This window comes from Talpa occidentalis, unplaced genomic scaffold (assembly GCF_014898055.3).
Source record: "Talpa occidentalis isolate TD23 unplaced genomic scaffold, MPIMG_talOcc4v2.1 talOcc4.8, whole genome shotgun sequence".
Taxonomy (NCBI): domain Eukaryota; kingdom Metazoa; phylum Chordata; class Mammalia; order Eulipotyphla; family Talpidae; genus Talpa; species Talpa occidentalis.
This window is the reverse complement of record NW_023605194.1, coordinates 36,803,596-36,817,666: the sequence shown is the minus strand read 5'-3', so window position 1 is coordinate 36,817,666 and position 14,071 is coordinate 36,803,596. Positions and strand designations below refer to the sequence as shown.

General features: G+C 55.0%; 1 protein-coding gene across 5 annotated transcripts in view; it reads left to right on the top strand.

Annotated features, from left to right (window-relative positions):
• Window positions 1-13,137, top strand: part of ZMIZ1 (zinc finger MIZ-type containing 1) — a 227,217-nt gene extending 214,080 nt beyond the window's left edge. For 4 of the 5 annotated variants that reach the window (XM_037496163.1, XM_037496161.1, XM_037496164.1 and 1 more), the window contains 8 exons: window positions 218-323; window positions 1,258-1,418; window positions 2,413-2,480; window positions 2,764-2,832; window positions 3,258-3,502; window positions 4,499-4,665; window positions 7,807-8,064; window positions 9,461-13,137. In XM_037496163.1, coding sequence (XP_037352060.1) covers window positions 218-323; window positions 1,258-1,418; window positions 2,413-2,480; window positions 2,764-2,832; window positions 3,258-3,502; window positions 4,499-4,665; window positions 7,807-8,064; window positions 9,461-9,568 — 1,182 coding nt within the window. In that variant the 3' untranslated portion in view covers window positions 9,569-13,137. The remainder of the gene's footprint in view (window positions 1-217; window positions 324-1,257; window positions 1,419-2,412; window positions 2,481-2,763; window positions 2,833-3,257; window positions 3,503-4,498; window positions 4,666-7,806; window positions 8,065-9,460) is intronic. The other variant, XM_054690575.1, reaches the window with a different exon arrangement.
• The last annotated feature ends 934 nt before the right edge of the window (window positions 13,138-14,071 follow it).

Genomic DNA, 14,071 nt, shown 5'->3' with positions numbered 1-14,071 from the left:
AAAGGCTAGAAGAGATCCAGCAGACTCACAGGTCCCAGGAAGCCACCTTTCTCTCACGTCAGGTCCCAGGAGGTTGCTGCTGGGTAGCATCACTGTAGACAATGGGCCTTTTCCTGGGCTTGGCCTCTAGAGACCTTCAGGCAGGGCTGCCTAGGTCTGCAGAGACTGCAGACCATGGGGCCCTGGGCAACCCCTAGCATCCCCTCTTTCTCGGCAGTCCCACCTCTTCGTGCTGCAGCTGGTCCACCGGCCCTCTGTGCGCTCCGTGCTACAAGGGCTCCTCAAGAAGCGCCTCCTGCCCGCAGAACACTGCATCACGAAAAGTGAGTGGAGCAGAGGGGAGAGCGGGCCCAGCCCACCTATGCTTGGGGCTGGGAAGTGGTCATTGGGTCCAGAGGTTCCTTGGTACCAGTCATCCCTGCCCCCACCCCCACACACATGCTCCCCCACTGGGACTGTGTGGGTGACGAGTTGAGCCTGGTGCTACAGGAACTGGTGAGAATTCAGACCCACCAAGGGTAGAAAAGATATGAGGCAGAATAAAACAAAATGTGGTATAGACAGGCCAAAATGTGGGAGGAAATGATCACCTGGAAGAAAAGGAGGAACTGAGAATGGGGCATCTTCACCAGGAGGGAGGCAAAGAGGTAAATTCTTGCCTCTTCACCCCAATATTTCATGATTAAATCCTGGAAGGAAGGCATGGCTCAGGGTCTACTCCTTTGGAGGAAACAGCCAGGTGACCACTCAGAGTGGGGGGCGATACTGTGCAGAGAGTGTACCCTGCACCCCCCTTTAATTGTGCTTCTTCCCATTTACCTCTGAGCTCTCAAATCTCACCAGGAAGCTGTCCATTTCCACACTTGCAGAATTAGGTGCCTGGGGAGCCCTCTACTGACCCAGAAAGTCAATGAAGTGCCAGACTGAGTTTCTGCAAGTTTTGCAGAAAGTCCCCCTTACTAGCGAAGGCAAAGCCTCTTCTGCCGAGACTGGGAAACTGACACGCGCCACCTCCGAGGCACGTGTCCACCACTCATTGCCTAAGGGCCCTGCTATTCCAGAGGGCTGGGTGGGCCAAGCTGCACTTTAATCAAGGGAGTGGGGGAGCGGGGAGACACTACAGTCACTCATAGACCCTACTTGTATTTTATAGGGGATGGGGGTAGAGAAATAGGTACGTTCAGCCACAAGATGAGTGGGGGGGCACGTGCAGGCGCACCCTTCCCTCTTCATCTCCCCTTGCCTCCCACCCCATAGTCAAGCGGAATTTCAGCAGTGTGGCTGCCTCCTCGGGGAACACGACCCTCAATGGGGAGGATGGTGTGGAGCAGACAGCCATCAAGGTGTCTCTGAAGTGCCCCATCACATTCCGGCGCATCCAGCTGCCTGCTCGAGGCCATGATTGCAAACACGTCCAGGTGGGCAGTCCCCTAGGCAGGCACAACAGCTCTGGAGTCTGAGGGGGAGGCAGGGGAAGCAGGGCCTGACTCTGATCCCTGAAGGAAACTGTGGCCATCAGCAGGTGATGCCACTCACTCCCTCAGCCGCCATTTGTCCTTAGAGCATCTTCTCTGCATGCTCAGGGCTTGCTTCCCAGAGGATGGCTGACCTGGATTTAGACAGGCACTGCCCTGGCAGATATCAGATGCCAACTGGAGATTCCACACATGCAACCTCAGCTGTTCCCAGGCCTGAGAGCAGGGACACCTCTGCCTGGCGGCTGCAGTGTCCCAAAGCCTGGCCCCAAGCAGGTGCTTGGGAAGTGACAGAATGAGTGACCGCCAGTCTGGGAGACTGTAACAAAACCCTGTGCTGGTGTGGGCCAGATTCATTGGGTGGGAGCTGCTCAGGGAAGGAATCCCAGAAGAGGGGTTAGAAGTTACCCCCCGAAGCCCATAAATCAGCAGCCTGGAATGAGGATGCAGGGTGGGCAGCAGGGTCCTTGCCTGGCGAACTCTGAGCCCTACCCTGCACGCAGCTGCTTCCTAGGGCTTCTCCTGTGGATGTGCGGTCACTTTCTCCATCTGCACACATTGATGAGCTGGACCTAATGTGTCCTCTGCCTGGGCTGCACTGGTGGGAAGGTGGGAGTCCACACTCGCCCCACCCTTGGAGAGGGGCTGTCGCGGAGCAGAATCAGTGAGGGGCAGCTGTGGGGGAACCAGTAACCTTCTCAGAGGACATGGGCTGGTCCTAGGAGGCTTGGGAAGAGCATGAGGAACTTCTGGACTGCTCACTGAACAGCAGAAAGATGACATGGTCATCATCCTCCAGCTGTGGGCCTCTCCCACCTGTACCTTCCCGAGGGAAGGCCTTCATAAGGGTCCCAAAGGCAGTGGTGCTTGTGTCTGGACAGTTTCTCCGAGTCCTTGGTCTCACCGGCCTGTCTGTGTTGTCTCCTAACTCCCGCAGTGTTTTGACCTGGAATCATATCTGCAGTTGAATTGCGAGAGAGGGACCTGGAGGTGTCCTGTGTGCAAGTGAGTGACGCCCACCCCGAGGGGACTTTCTCCTCTGGCTGCAGAGGGGAGGCGTGCCACTGACTTCCTCTGGCCTTGCTCCTTGGGATTCAGCCTCCTCCGCCTGCCCTGAAAGCAAAGCAGAAGGGCTCAGGGCACAGTCCCTTTGTAACAAGCTCCCACAAGGCCTGCCTCAGTGCCTGCCGTGATAACCGGTGGCAGGGGTGGGGTCTCCCTGCATACCTGGGCCCCCACCACCTAGGGTCTAGGGGCAAACACCAAATGCTTCCCTTTCTTTTTCCAGTAAAACCGCTCTGCTCGAGGGCCTGGAGGTGGATCAGTACATGTGGGGCATCCTGAATGCCATCCAACAGTAAGTGGGCCTCCCCGAGGTGGGGGCAAAGGGTGTAGTGCCAGCCTGGATTTGACGAGCTTGTGGGCACCCCTGATATCCTCTCCTCTCCAAGCAGGCAGACCACTAACCCACATCTCTTACTCTCTGACTACTTGGAGGCAAATGAGCTTCCAGAAAAGATCATATTCAGCTGCAGCCCCTGACAGCTGCTTCCTGAGCGGGGAAGCCTCCAACTGCTCAGTGTCTAACCACTTTCTTTTCTTGACCGCAGTTGCCCCACTTTCAAACAGTTGTAAAAATCCCCCACCCCTCTGTCATGTGCAGAGCATGGCGGGAATGGGGGCAGGGAATGGGCATGGACCCCTCGGTGTCTGTTAGAGCTCAGGACTCATGTCCGAAGCCCAGCGTCCCAGAGCCTAAGCTGCAGTCCCTCCTCTCCACAGCTCCGAGTTTGAAGAGGTCACCATCGACCCCACATGCAGCTGGCGGCCAGTGCCCATCAAGTCAGACCTTCACATTAAGGATGACCCCGATGGCATCCCCTCTAAGCGATTCAAGACCATGAGCCCCAGCCAAATGATCATGCCCAACGTCATGGAGATGATCGCCGCTCTGGGCCCTGGCCCGTCCCCCTACCCACTCCCACCGCCCCCTGGGGGCACCAGCTCTAATGACTACAGCAGCCAAGGTGGGTGATGTGGGATAGGGGGGGAGGGCAGCCCCAAGTCCCAGCAGGAGCATGAGGTCTCTGGGTTGATGGTGCAGGCACAGGGGGTGGGCATGGAGGAGATAAAGGTAACACATTCCCCAGAAACAACCCTATATCAGTACGACAGCACCTACAGTGCCACCCTCCCCTCGTCATCTACTCTCTGGGTTCCATCCAGCCCTGGGTGTAGGCACCCCCAGGGACAGCGTAAGTGGGAATCTGCCCTGTGAGCCAACCTCCTGCCTCTCCCACCCCACACTGCCCAGCCTCCCCTCCTGACTCTGGAGCTCCCAGCCAACTACTCCAAGCAGGCAGGTGCCATGCACAGGAGCTTCAGAGTCTGCTTTGCTGGGGCACACCTGCTATCTCTTCCCCCGCACGAGTGTTCCCGGGAACCTGTAACAGAGTACTCCGCCTGTGGTTCTTGCTGCTTTCCCCACCCTCCTGTGACCCTGTCCTTGCAACTCTTCTCCCTCCTAGGGACAGTCCTGAGACCTAGATTCCAACCTCTGTCACTCCCTCTTACTCTCTGCTGCCCTGACCATGCTTCACCTGCTCTGTCATTGGTTCCTGGAAAGTCCCCATCGCCTCAAACATGGGAAGGCAGCTCCCAGCACTGTCCTGCTCTTAGATCTTCTGGCCTTGACCCTTCTGCGGGGCCTGGGACTTCCTGGTGAAGCACAGCCATGTGAGGCAGTGAGGAGAACGGGCCTGGGGTCTAGCTCAGAAGATCCTGTGGAAGGCTGAGACGTGGGCCTCATTCCCATCCACCCCTTTCTCCCACTGCCCCTCCTGTGGCTGTGGCACATGCCCTGGGGTGCAAAGGCCATATGCTGCCCCTGCACACAGCCTGGAAGCCTCGGGCCACCAGTTCCCGTCTCCAGCACTGGGCTCTTGATTTACACACTCTCTGCTCCCTGAGAGTGGGTCATCTTCCTTCTGAGTGACAACCCCCCCATTTTGTTCCCTCCCTAGGCAACAACTACCAGGCCCATGGAAACTTTGACTTCCCCCATGGGAACCCCGGTGGGACGTCCATGAATGACTTCATGCATGGGCCTCCCCAGCTCTCCCACCCCCCGGACATGCCCAACAACATGGCCGCCCTCGAGAAACCCCTCAGTCACCCCATGCAGGAAACTGTGAGTACCTCTTCCTCACCCCGAACTCCCCCTGCCTCCCAGCCTCTGTATGGGGCCAACAGGCCAGAGGACTCCCCCAGGACCTTTCTTTCCAATGTTTGCCTGTTATCCTCCCAGACCAACAGGAGGGCTGAGAACAGCACTGGGGCCTCAGAGAAGAGTGACAGCCTGGCCAAGTCTCAGTTGTGGCCCTTTAGCATCTTTAGACTCCAGATTCCAAAGAGATGGCGGGGTGGGGGAGGGTTAGGGTGTTTCCTGAGCACGCATATGCACATCCCTACACAAGCCCCCCATTCACCACCTATCCCCTCTCTCCCCTACTCACACACACTCTTACACCAACATGTTGTAACCCCAGCCATCTAAAACTTTGTCCCCAACCCAGACCCCTATTCCTCTGGGTCTGGTTCTTCAGCATTGCCACCATCTCCTGCAAAACAAAATGCTGAGAAGACTACTTAGCCTTAGAGAATTCACTTTTCATCCTTTCTCACATTTATTAATACATAACCTGTGCTACTGAGAAAGCCCCCTGTGGATCTGAATTCCAGCTCCACACAGAAGCCTCCCCTTCCTTGGCCCCAACAGACTAGTAGGCCCGGCTACCTCAAGTCCTCATCTTGTGGGCATTGATGGTCCACTCTGTTTAGCAGACAGTTCCTGAGCCTGTGCTTTGGACCGGACCTTATACCAGAGATAGGCAAGACAGACACAGGCCTTGTGCTATTGGAGCAAAAGTTCTGGTAGTCCCTGACAGGAAAAACCATTTTGGAGAAACCGAGGCCTGGGGGCTGCAGTCTGAGGCCTCAGTCATTCTGTTTGTTTTTCATCTCTCATCTATGGAGGACAAAGGATGGTCAGTGAGGCCTCGGTAGGAGCCCTGAGCCATATCAGCTGGAGAGAAGGGCCCAGGGCTCTCACCAGTGCCTGGTCACCAGTACTGGTGGTGAAGACACTTGATACTGGTACCTGAGGCACCACTCTGGACCTTTCCATCTTCCATCACATGGCCTAAAAGGAAGGGCCTCTGGCTTGTACTGTGCTCTGCCACTAGGCCAGGGGTTTTCCTGTGGGCCAGAGTCACCGGGTTCTCAGACAAAGTAACTAGGAGGCAGAAGGTCTCTGGTGAGGGGCTCTGCAATAGCTTCCCCATAAGGGCCCCAGAATGCCAAGCCAGAAATAGCTGCTTTCAATTCCCACCATCGGAAAAAATGCCATATACATCCTGTGTCCAGCAAGACTTTCTGTTGCCTTGTTAGCCCTGCTACCTGGGCTCTTTGCAAAAGATCTCTGAATTGACTTCACAATCCCCAGAATGTTTTCCAGATATGCATTGTCCTTCCCTATTTCTGGGCTCTCACCTGAGGTCAGCTGGACCCAGAAGTCCAGCTGTGCACGGTGGGGTGGTGCAGACATACCTGCCCAACTGGAATGGCCTGGTCCCTGCCAAGCCTGCAACTGAGAAGGATTCCCATGTGCACAGTGATTGGTGGGGGGTACCAGCCAGGCACTGACTGGCCCAAAAATTGGACCATGCCAGGTGGCGGGCTGACAGGTGTATGTATACCAGCAGCTCCCAGAGAGCACCTGTTCCTCAGAGCTCTGGATCATTCCAACAAGCTTCAAGGCCAAGAGGGAGAGTTGTGTCAGTACATTGGGGGACTGCCCGTCCTGGGCTGGGCTACTCCAGGACTGTGGACCCCCTCCCTGCCCCCCAGAATGGGCACTGTGGGGCATCCACAGACATATTTGGGAGTCAAGAGTTGGCCTCAGACTGACGGCATGGTGATGGCCCCCTGGTGATGCAGTCATCCTGTTCATAGGGGGGTGGAGGGGTGCTGTGCTACATGGGGTCACCTGGACCTCAGGCAGAGGCCAACCTTCAAGAAGGCCTGGGAAGCAGCTTTTAGGAGAAACAGGAAGAGAAACTAGGGTCTGGAGAAGTTTCGGGATGGTGTGGGTGGTTTCCAAACCCACAACGCAAGGAAATGTAAATAATTGTGTGGCCAGAAGGCAGGGCAAGGAGGGGCTACTAAGTAATCAAGGCGGCACTTGAGCATCTGGAGTATCAAGCTCCCCTTGATAGGCAGAGCACAAGTGGGCCTGGGGGCCTATGGGGGGATTCTGGGGGGTTTGTGAAGAATTGGACTGGGCCTTTGTCTCTGAGATCTGACATCTGAAGGGAAGATAGCAGACAGACTAAGAGGGAAGTTTTAATCTCACCCACACGTGGTCTCCCAGGGTCACCAACCCCATGGTCGTGTGGTCACCCTGCATATACCCCTGCCCCCTCAGCCTAGTGTTACAGTGCATGCACACGTGGGAGGCTGTGGGTCCCCTAGGTGATCTGCCAGGGAAACATCATCTGCCCCAACCTCAACAAGGTACCCCCATAATGAATCAGGAGGCGCAGTTGCCCACTTTCCTTAGAAACCTGTGGTGACGCCTGTGACTGCCTGGATGGGGTGTCCAAGAGGAAGGTCCAGCAGTACTGGGAAGCCCTGCCCTGTTCCTTGGTCTTGAGTTTAATCCCACACCCACCACAGGCAGTAGGCTGGGCTTGTGCCAAAGCTCCTGAAGGAACCTACATGCCAGGATCACTCCCTGCCCAGCGGGAGGCACAGACCCACCCCTGAGCTGCACGCCTGCCCCATGCTGTCTGTCCATGTCTGCTCTCTACCGCCCTGGCCCTGAGGAGGCCTGCACCACACTGCCAGCAGCACCCCTCCCACCTCCCTGGAAACATGCCCATTTTGCTTCTCCATTCTGCCCTTGCTATTGTTCATTGTGGTGATGGTGTCCGGGCTGGAGAGGCGGAGGGGCTCAAAAGGGCCTTGGCCCCGCTCTCAGTGTCTGTGTGTGTCTCAGAGCCCCATCCGCCTCCCCGTCCACCCCACACAGCCTCAGAGGCCCTTGGCCCGCCTTCCTCTCCACAGCCTTCCTGACTGGAGGCTCTGGGGGAGGACCTTTTTGTTTGTTTTGCTTCCCAAAAAAAGACAACATTCAGCTTTGTAAAGGGGTGGCTTTGTTTTGGGGGTTTGTTATTTTCCTGGTTTTGTTTGGTTTTCATTTCTCCAGGCATCTCGTCGCTGTACCTCGTCACCTCACCTTTCTTTTTTCCTGCTCTCTCCTCCTCCACAGATGCCACACGCTGGCAGTTCTGACCAGCCCCATCCCTCCATACAACAAGGCTTGCACGTCCCACACCCCAGCAGCCAGTCAGGGCCTCCATTACATCACAGTGGGGCTCCTCCTCCTCCTTCCCAGCCTCCCCGGCAACCGCCACAGGCCGCTCCCAGCAACCATCCTCACAGCGACCTGACCTTTAACCCCTCCTCAGCCTTAGAGGGTCAGGCCGGAGCGCAGGGAGCGTCCGACATGCCGGAGCCTTCGCTGGATGTAAGTTGGGGTCACCATTTGCCTTGACCTGGGGCTAGGCCTGGCCCCAGGACTTGCCCAGAGAGCAGGGGTGGGTGTTGAGGGCTCAAGGCCCAGGGTGGAGGAGGTACAGCTGTGAGGGGGCGGGTGGGCAGTGGGTGGGCCCAGCCCGCCAGCCAGCCAGCCTCTCCTGGCTCCAGAACCAGGGACTCCCACAACCGGAAGCCTCACCAGGGACCAAGCATCCCCTTCCACACCCTGCCAGCCCCTGGTCTCCTTGACCATAGTCCTGCAGCACAGTCCTGCCCCGCCTCCCCCCAGCCCTCAGCCCCTACGGGTGGGGACTCTGGAGGCAACACAGGAGACTCCCTGCCCTTCCTCCCCTACCCTCTCTCCCCTCATTGAGTTTGCCATCTCTGTGTCTGCCACATTCTCTGGCCCAAGGCAGGGGAGGGGCGGAGTGACCGGGTCCCTCTGTCCATCTCGCTGGCGTCTGTCTGTCTCCAGTTTCTTGTCCATGTGTTGTCCATGCCCGGCTGCTTCTGCTTGCTCCATCACTCACTCTGAGAGAGGCCCTCGTGTGGGGTGACAGTAGAATCAGCCGAAGTCAAGGGAGGGTCACTGAGGCGGAAGTTGGCGGCTGAGATTTAGTGGTCTTCCACCTTGAGACCTGAATAGCCTGGAAGGTGGCCGGGATGGCTTGAACATTGGGATCTGGACAACTGGCCACAGCTGGCCAGTAAGGGTCGTGCCTCCACCTCTCCCATCCCATACCCCTAGGCTCTAGATTCCCAGAGAAGAGGCCTATTCTCGCCTCGGCGCTCCTATCCTTCATGTCACAGCCCCATGCAGTGGCAGGGTCTTCACTGGGGTTTACTCAGCTCTGCAACTGGATGAATTGTCCTCCCCAGACCAGGCCAAGGGTAGGGTGCTTTTTAGGCTCATGAGGGTCTTCATGCAACAGAAAGGACCCCTAAGACCTCATGGTAGAGGGTAGGGACAGCACAGCCTCTGCCCAGGGAGACCACAGGGAAGGACAGTGTCGCTGTCCAGACACATGCTCAACAAGGAGCAGTGACTTCTTAGTAGAGATCTAGGGTGGTGGGAGCTACAGGGACCACCTGGCCTTATGGCAAACTCACGTGAGAAGCCATGTGACCTGCAACTCCTCACAGTGGTGCCTTGTCAGCTGGTAGGCCAGGGCCCCTCTCTCTTAGGCTTGAAATGAGCGTGTGCGCCCCAGACTAAGTGGCCTGGATATGTTTGGGGACAGCCAGTGCTGGTAGTTTCTCTGTTCTGTCCTGGATACAGGATGCCGGTAGTGGGGAAGTAGGCGGGGATGTCCCTGCATTCCACACCCTGGGTGGCCTGGCCCCTCAGTCCACACCTCATCTGGGCTTCTGTACTTCTTTTCCAGCTCCTTCCAGAACTCACAAATCCTGACGAGCTCCTCTCATACCTGGACCCCCCCGACCTGCCGAGCAATAGTAACGATGACCTCCTGTCTCTCTTTGAGAACAACTGAAGCCCACCCCTCCGTCGGGGCCGCCCCTCCCCACTCTGCCTCCTCCCTTGTCAGTCCCACACACACTTTCCCACTGGGAGCTGTGCCCTCAGACCGCCCTGCTATGGCCTTCCCAGAGCGGAGGGGGTGGGAGGGCGCACTGTGAAGGCTGTGTGGGTCTTTGGCCCGCCCTCACCCGGAGCAGGCCCCGAAGATGACCCTCGCCATGGGGAACCAGCCGGGTGCGAGGCCCATGCTGACGATGGCTTCCCGGTCCCCTGTGCGTGCCGACTCCAGACGGCCCTCCAGTGCCCCCAAGGTTCTTCCAGTTTCTAGACTGTGATCCTGCCTCCCTGCTTCCTGGCCCAGAGCCTCCTTCAAGTGACTGAGCCTGAGAGAAGGCCCCCCAAGACCCAGGGGGGCCCGGAGCCTTGGAGGAGCAGTGACGGTTGGTGGCAGTGAGAGCCACCGTCATCAGCCACCACAGAAAAGCACAAACCTCTGGGAAAGCGCTCTCTCAGGGGCCATGGTCGTCGTTTTGACCCCTGACCTCTAAGCCAAGATACCCTGTAAACACTCTCTCAGAAAGCGGAGAAAAGACAATATTCTGTTTGAGAGAAGGCGTGCCATTCCTGCTTGGGGACTGGTGGGGACGGGTCAGGGGCTCCTTGGAGCCAGGACAGCGCAGCGGACAGCCCCATGGCCTTTGGACTCAGGCCGGGGCCTGGCTTTGGGGGGCAGAGAGAGTTAAAGTACCCTATTGAAATTATTGTGCCCTTAGCTGATGGGCGGGGGTGCAGGAGGATGCAGTCAGCCAGAGTCAAATAGGAATGGCAACTTAAAACTGCTCCAAGCCAATCCCTGTTTTTAAGCAACGATCGAAAGCTATGACGTCATCTGGAGAAAAGGAACATCAGGCTTGGACAGCAAGCAAACCATTTCTCTTCATGTGTTCTGTTTCTTTCCTCCTGCTCCCCACCCACCTCTCCAAGACTGTTACGTGGGGCACCAACTGCCCTTTGTCCTAGTTCTTTGTCCACCCAGACAGCCAGGTGGGGTGGCGGAGGGGCAGGGGAGGCATGGGCTTGGCCACGGAGTGGGCTTGGCCCCAGGCACTCCAGCCTCTCTGTCCATCTGTCCCTGCACTCAAGGCTGCCCCTGGCTCCAGCCCAGCTCATCACCATGCGTGTTGGGATATGCCCACGAGCATTGAGTGGTGTTTCTGTGGCTGCCTCAGATGCCACCCTCAGCTGCCAGCCTCTCCTTCCCTTTGTGTCCCCCTGCCCTTGCAAGCTCACCCCATACTCCCGCTTGCTCCAACAGAAGCAACCTCTGGTATTCCCTCCATGGCTTTGGCTTTGCTCCATCCACCTTTCTGCTCTCGGATCTCCCGGGTAGCTTGTGCGTCCGTTCTGTTTCAGGCTCATCTGTGCTCCCCTAAGCCACATGGCCTGTGATGCTGCTGGGCCGTTGGGTCACTTGGGTCGCCTCTGTAAATTCGTTGCATCCTTCCCTGCTACTGCCTGGGGCCCTCTCAGGCTCCCCCTGCCACTGTCTGTGTTCCCAGTTTCCATCTCTCTCTCTCTCCGTGACTGGTGGTCCCCAGCACTCCTCTGCATTTGCCCAGAATGGTGGCCCCAGCTTTGACTTCCAGCCGCTGTACCAGACAGCCAGCACAAGGTTTTCTGTAGGAAAGCTGCCATTGCCTGCCCTGCCCCCCTTTTCCTTTGTCCTGTTGTCGAGGTTTTTTCAAACAGCGTGGTGTTCAGTATGCAAATCAATTATTTTAAGAATTGCTTTTGTAAATATCTTTGTGAATATTTTAGTATCGTCTTTGATAATATTCAACATTTTCATGACCTGGTTATCGCCTTTGCTGGTGTTTTTAAAATACCTTGACTCAACAACAAAGACCGAGTCCTTTTTTTAAAAAAACAACAAACAAAAACAAAAAAGCCACCAGGGCTATTTGAACAGATGAAGGGGTGAAGCATGGGTGGCTGTACCGTGAGTGAGAAGACCAGGCTGTCCACCATTTAGAGGCCTCCCCAGTCAACTGGTGGGGATGAGATGACACCACGTAGTATGTCTTTGCCTGGTGACCAATAACCCCGGCAGGTCGCCACACTATGTAGGACCATCTGGGAATGTTGCGCCCCAGACTTACAGATGCCTTCCTTAGAAGTTTCTGCTTCCTGCCGTGCTACTCTCCCAGAAAGGCGTGGGGTCCCTTCTGGTTCTTAGCGGGTGTCCCCCCTCTGCTCATCAACCTATCCTCAGTTTTCTCCTGCAGAGAGCCCACCTACCCCCCACAGCCCAAGCTCCAGGCACCTCCCTCAGCCCTCTCTGGGGGAGCCATGGACTCAGCCCCAGAGGCGGGTTTCCTGGGTCCCCTCCCAAGCAAGCCTCCACCAGCAAGTTCCCCAAAGCTTTCCTGAACCGTGGTGCCTGAAGCATGCACTCTGGGGATGTAAAACATACTCTTCCAGAGTTTTGGAGCCAGGACTGGGTAAGGGAGGTATAAAGGCATCCAGGGCTGGAGTAAACTCCAACTAGTGACAGATTCAGTGAAGACAACCTCCCTAAGCAGAGGCGGTTTTGAACTCCAGGGATATGCTTCCCTGACTCTTTTGGACAACTACTTGGAGCCATAAGTCACCTCAGCAAAAAAAGAGGATTCAGCAAGCCACTCTATGACAAGCATCCACCCAGGCCACAGGCATGTTCTTGCCACCACTCCACATGATGGACAGGGTGCCGGCTGGCAGACAGGAAGGCCCAAGTACAGGCAATCACCCCCCATCTTCTTGGTTTAAGCTTTACCCGTGTATCATGTTCCCTGTAACCTTTTTTTTTTTTTAAATCTCTTAATACTTTCTCCCTCATGGAAGCCCTAACCCCACAGAGAGCTCCAGGTCTGCTCCCTCAGCCTGACCCATCCTGATAGGACAGCGTCAGCAGCGGCGACTCAAGGGACGTGTGTACATATGTAAATGAGTAATAGAGACATGTTAACAGATGCATTCATTTCCCTTGGAATGTGTATTGTTTTTATTTTATGAAACAAAACAAAACAAGAAAAAAAGGCTTGGAACTCCATCTTAACGTGGAAAAACTAGATCCTGTTTGCTAGCATTTGTGAGGTCTCTCCGCATTTGTCTCACTCATGTAATATACTCTGACCCTGTGTGGAAAGGAATTTTTGTTCTCTTTTGTTTTTATTTTACCTACATGTACTATTTAGCTTCAGTGTACTAGTCCTGCCACCTGTGTATTTTTAGGGTGCTATGGAAATAATGAAAAGAAATGGGAATTTCAGAAGAAAATTGTAACCAAATTCATACTTTGTATAATTTTTGATATCATGATCACAGGTGATTCACACGTACACACATCAGCACAGTGCGGCCTGAAGTAACTCCCACAGAAAGCATCATCGTCTTTGTACATCTCTGTACAATGCAATCATTTCATTTTAAACTGGTCAGAAAGCTAATTGTGGTTTCTAGTCTTGCAAAGCTGTATGTAGTTAGATGATGTGACAACCTCTAATATTTATCTAATAAATATGTATTCAGATGAAACCTGTATATTAGGTGTTCATGTGGTTATTTTGTATTTAAAGATCAAATTATTTGACTATTGCTAGACATTTCTATACTCTGTTGTAACACTGAGGTATCTCATTTGCCCATGTTAATTTTTTTCTAAATAAATGGACAAAAAACGAAGGTTTGGCGAATTAGCTATTTTGTGAATGCTAAGGAGTAGTTTGGGTGTTTTTTTGTTTTTTTGTTTTTTCTTTTTCAACCACCACCCCTGCTCATCTCCCTTTAAAAAAGAAAAGGAAAAAAAAACAGCAGCAAACTGCCACATGAGCTGAGTGTCGAGTAGGAAGAGCCCCTGCCCCGGTGTCCCTGGAACCTGGGGGCAGGTGAGTGTCCAGGGCCCAGCTGCTGGAGGGACTTCTGCTGGTGGGATAGAAAGGCTGGGAGAAGGGGTACCTCAACAGGACCGGGTCATGTGCGAATTGGTTGGGATCATGGCTGGGAGGGTGTGCAGTGCTGGCCTATCCCTGATTTTGAGTCCATTGTGAATTTTCTCGATATAAAGAATTGGAACCTATTCAGGTTAAGCCCCCAAAAGATGCTGTCCAAAGGAATGATGAAACGGACGTTCAGTTAAGCTCTCACAGAACCTGTAGTATTGCCTCAGTCACACTCCTTGTTGGCAGTCTCTGGACATCCCACTTCCCAGCACCCCTGTCCTGCACCCTCAGGGGACGTTGGGTTTCTCTGTGACAGCTTTATGTGGGGTTCTGGTGCTGCAGCCCTTACCCTGGTCATGGTCTTGTCTTTTTTTTTTTTTAAGATTTATTTATTTATGCACGCAAAAGCTGGGGTACAGGCCCAAGATGTGGGGGTTGAGAGGAATCACCAGAGACAGAGTGGGGGACAGAACAGGCAGGTTGACCGAAGTACACTGCTGAGAGGAGCAGCAGGCAAGTCAGGAGAGGTCTGCTGT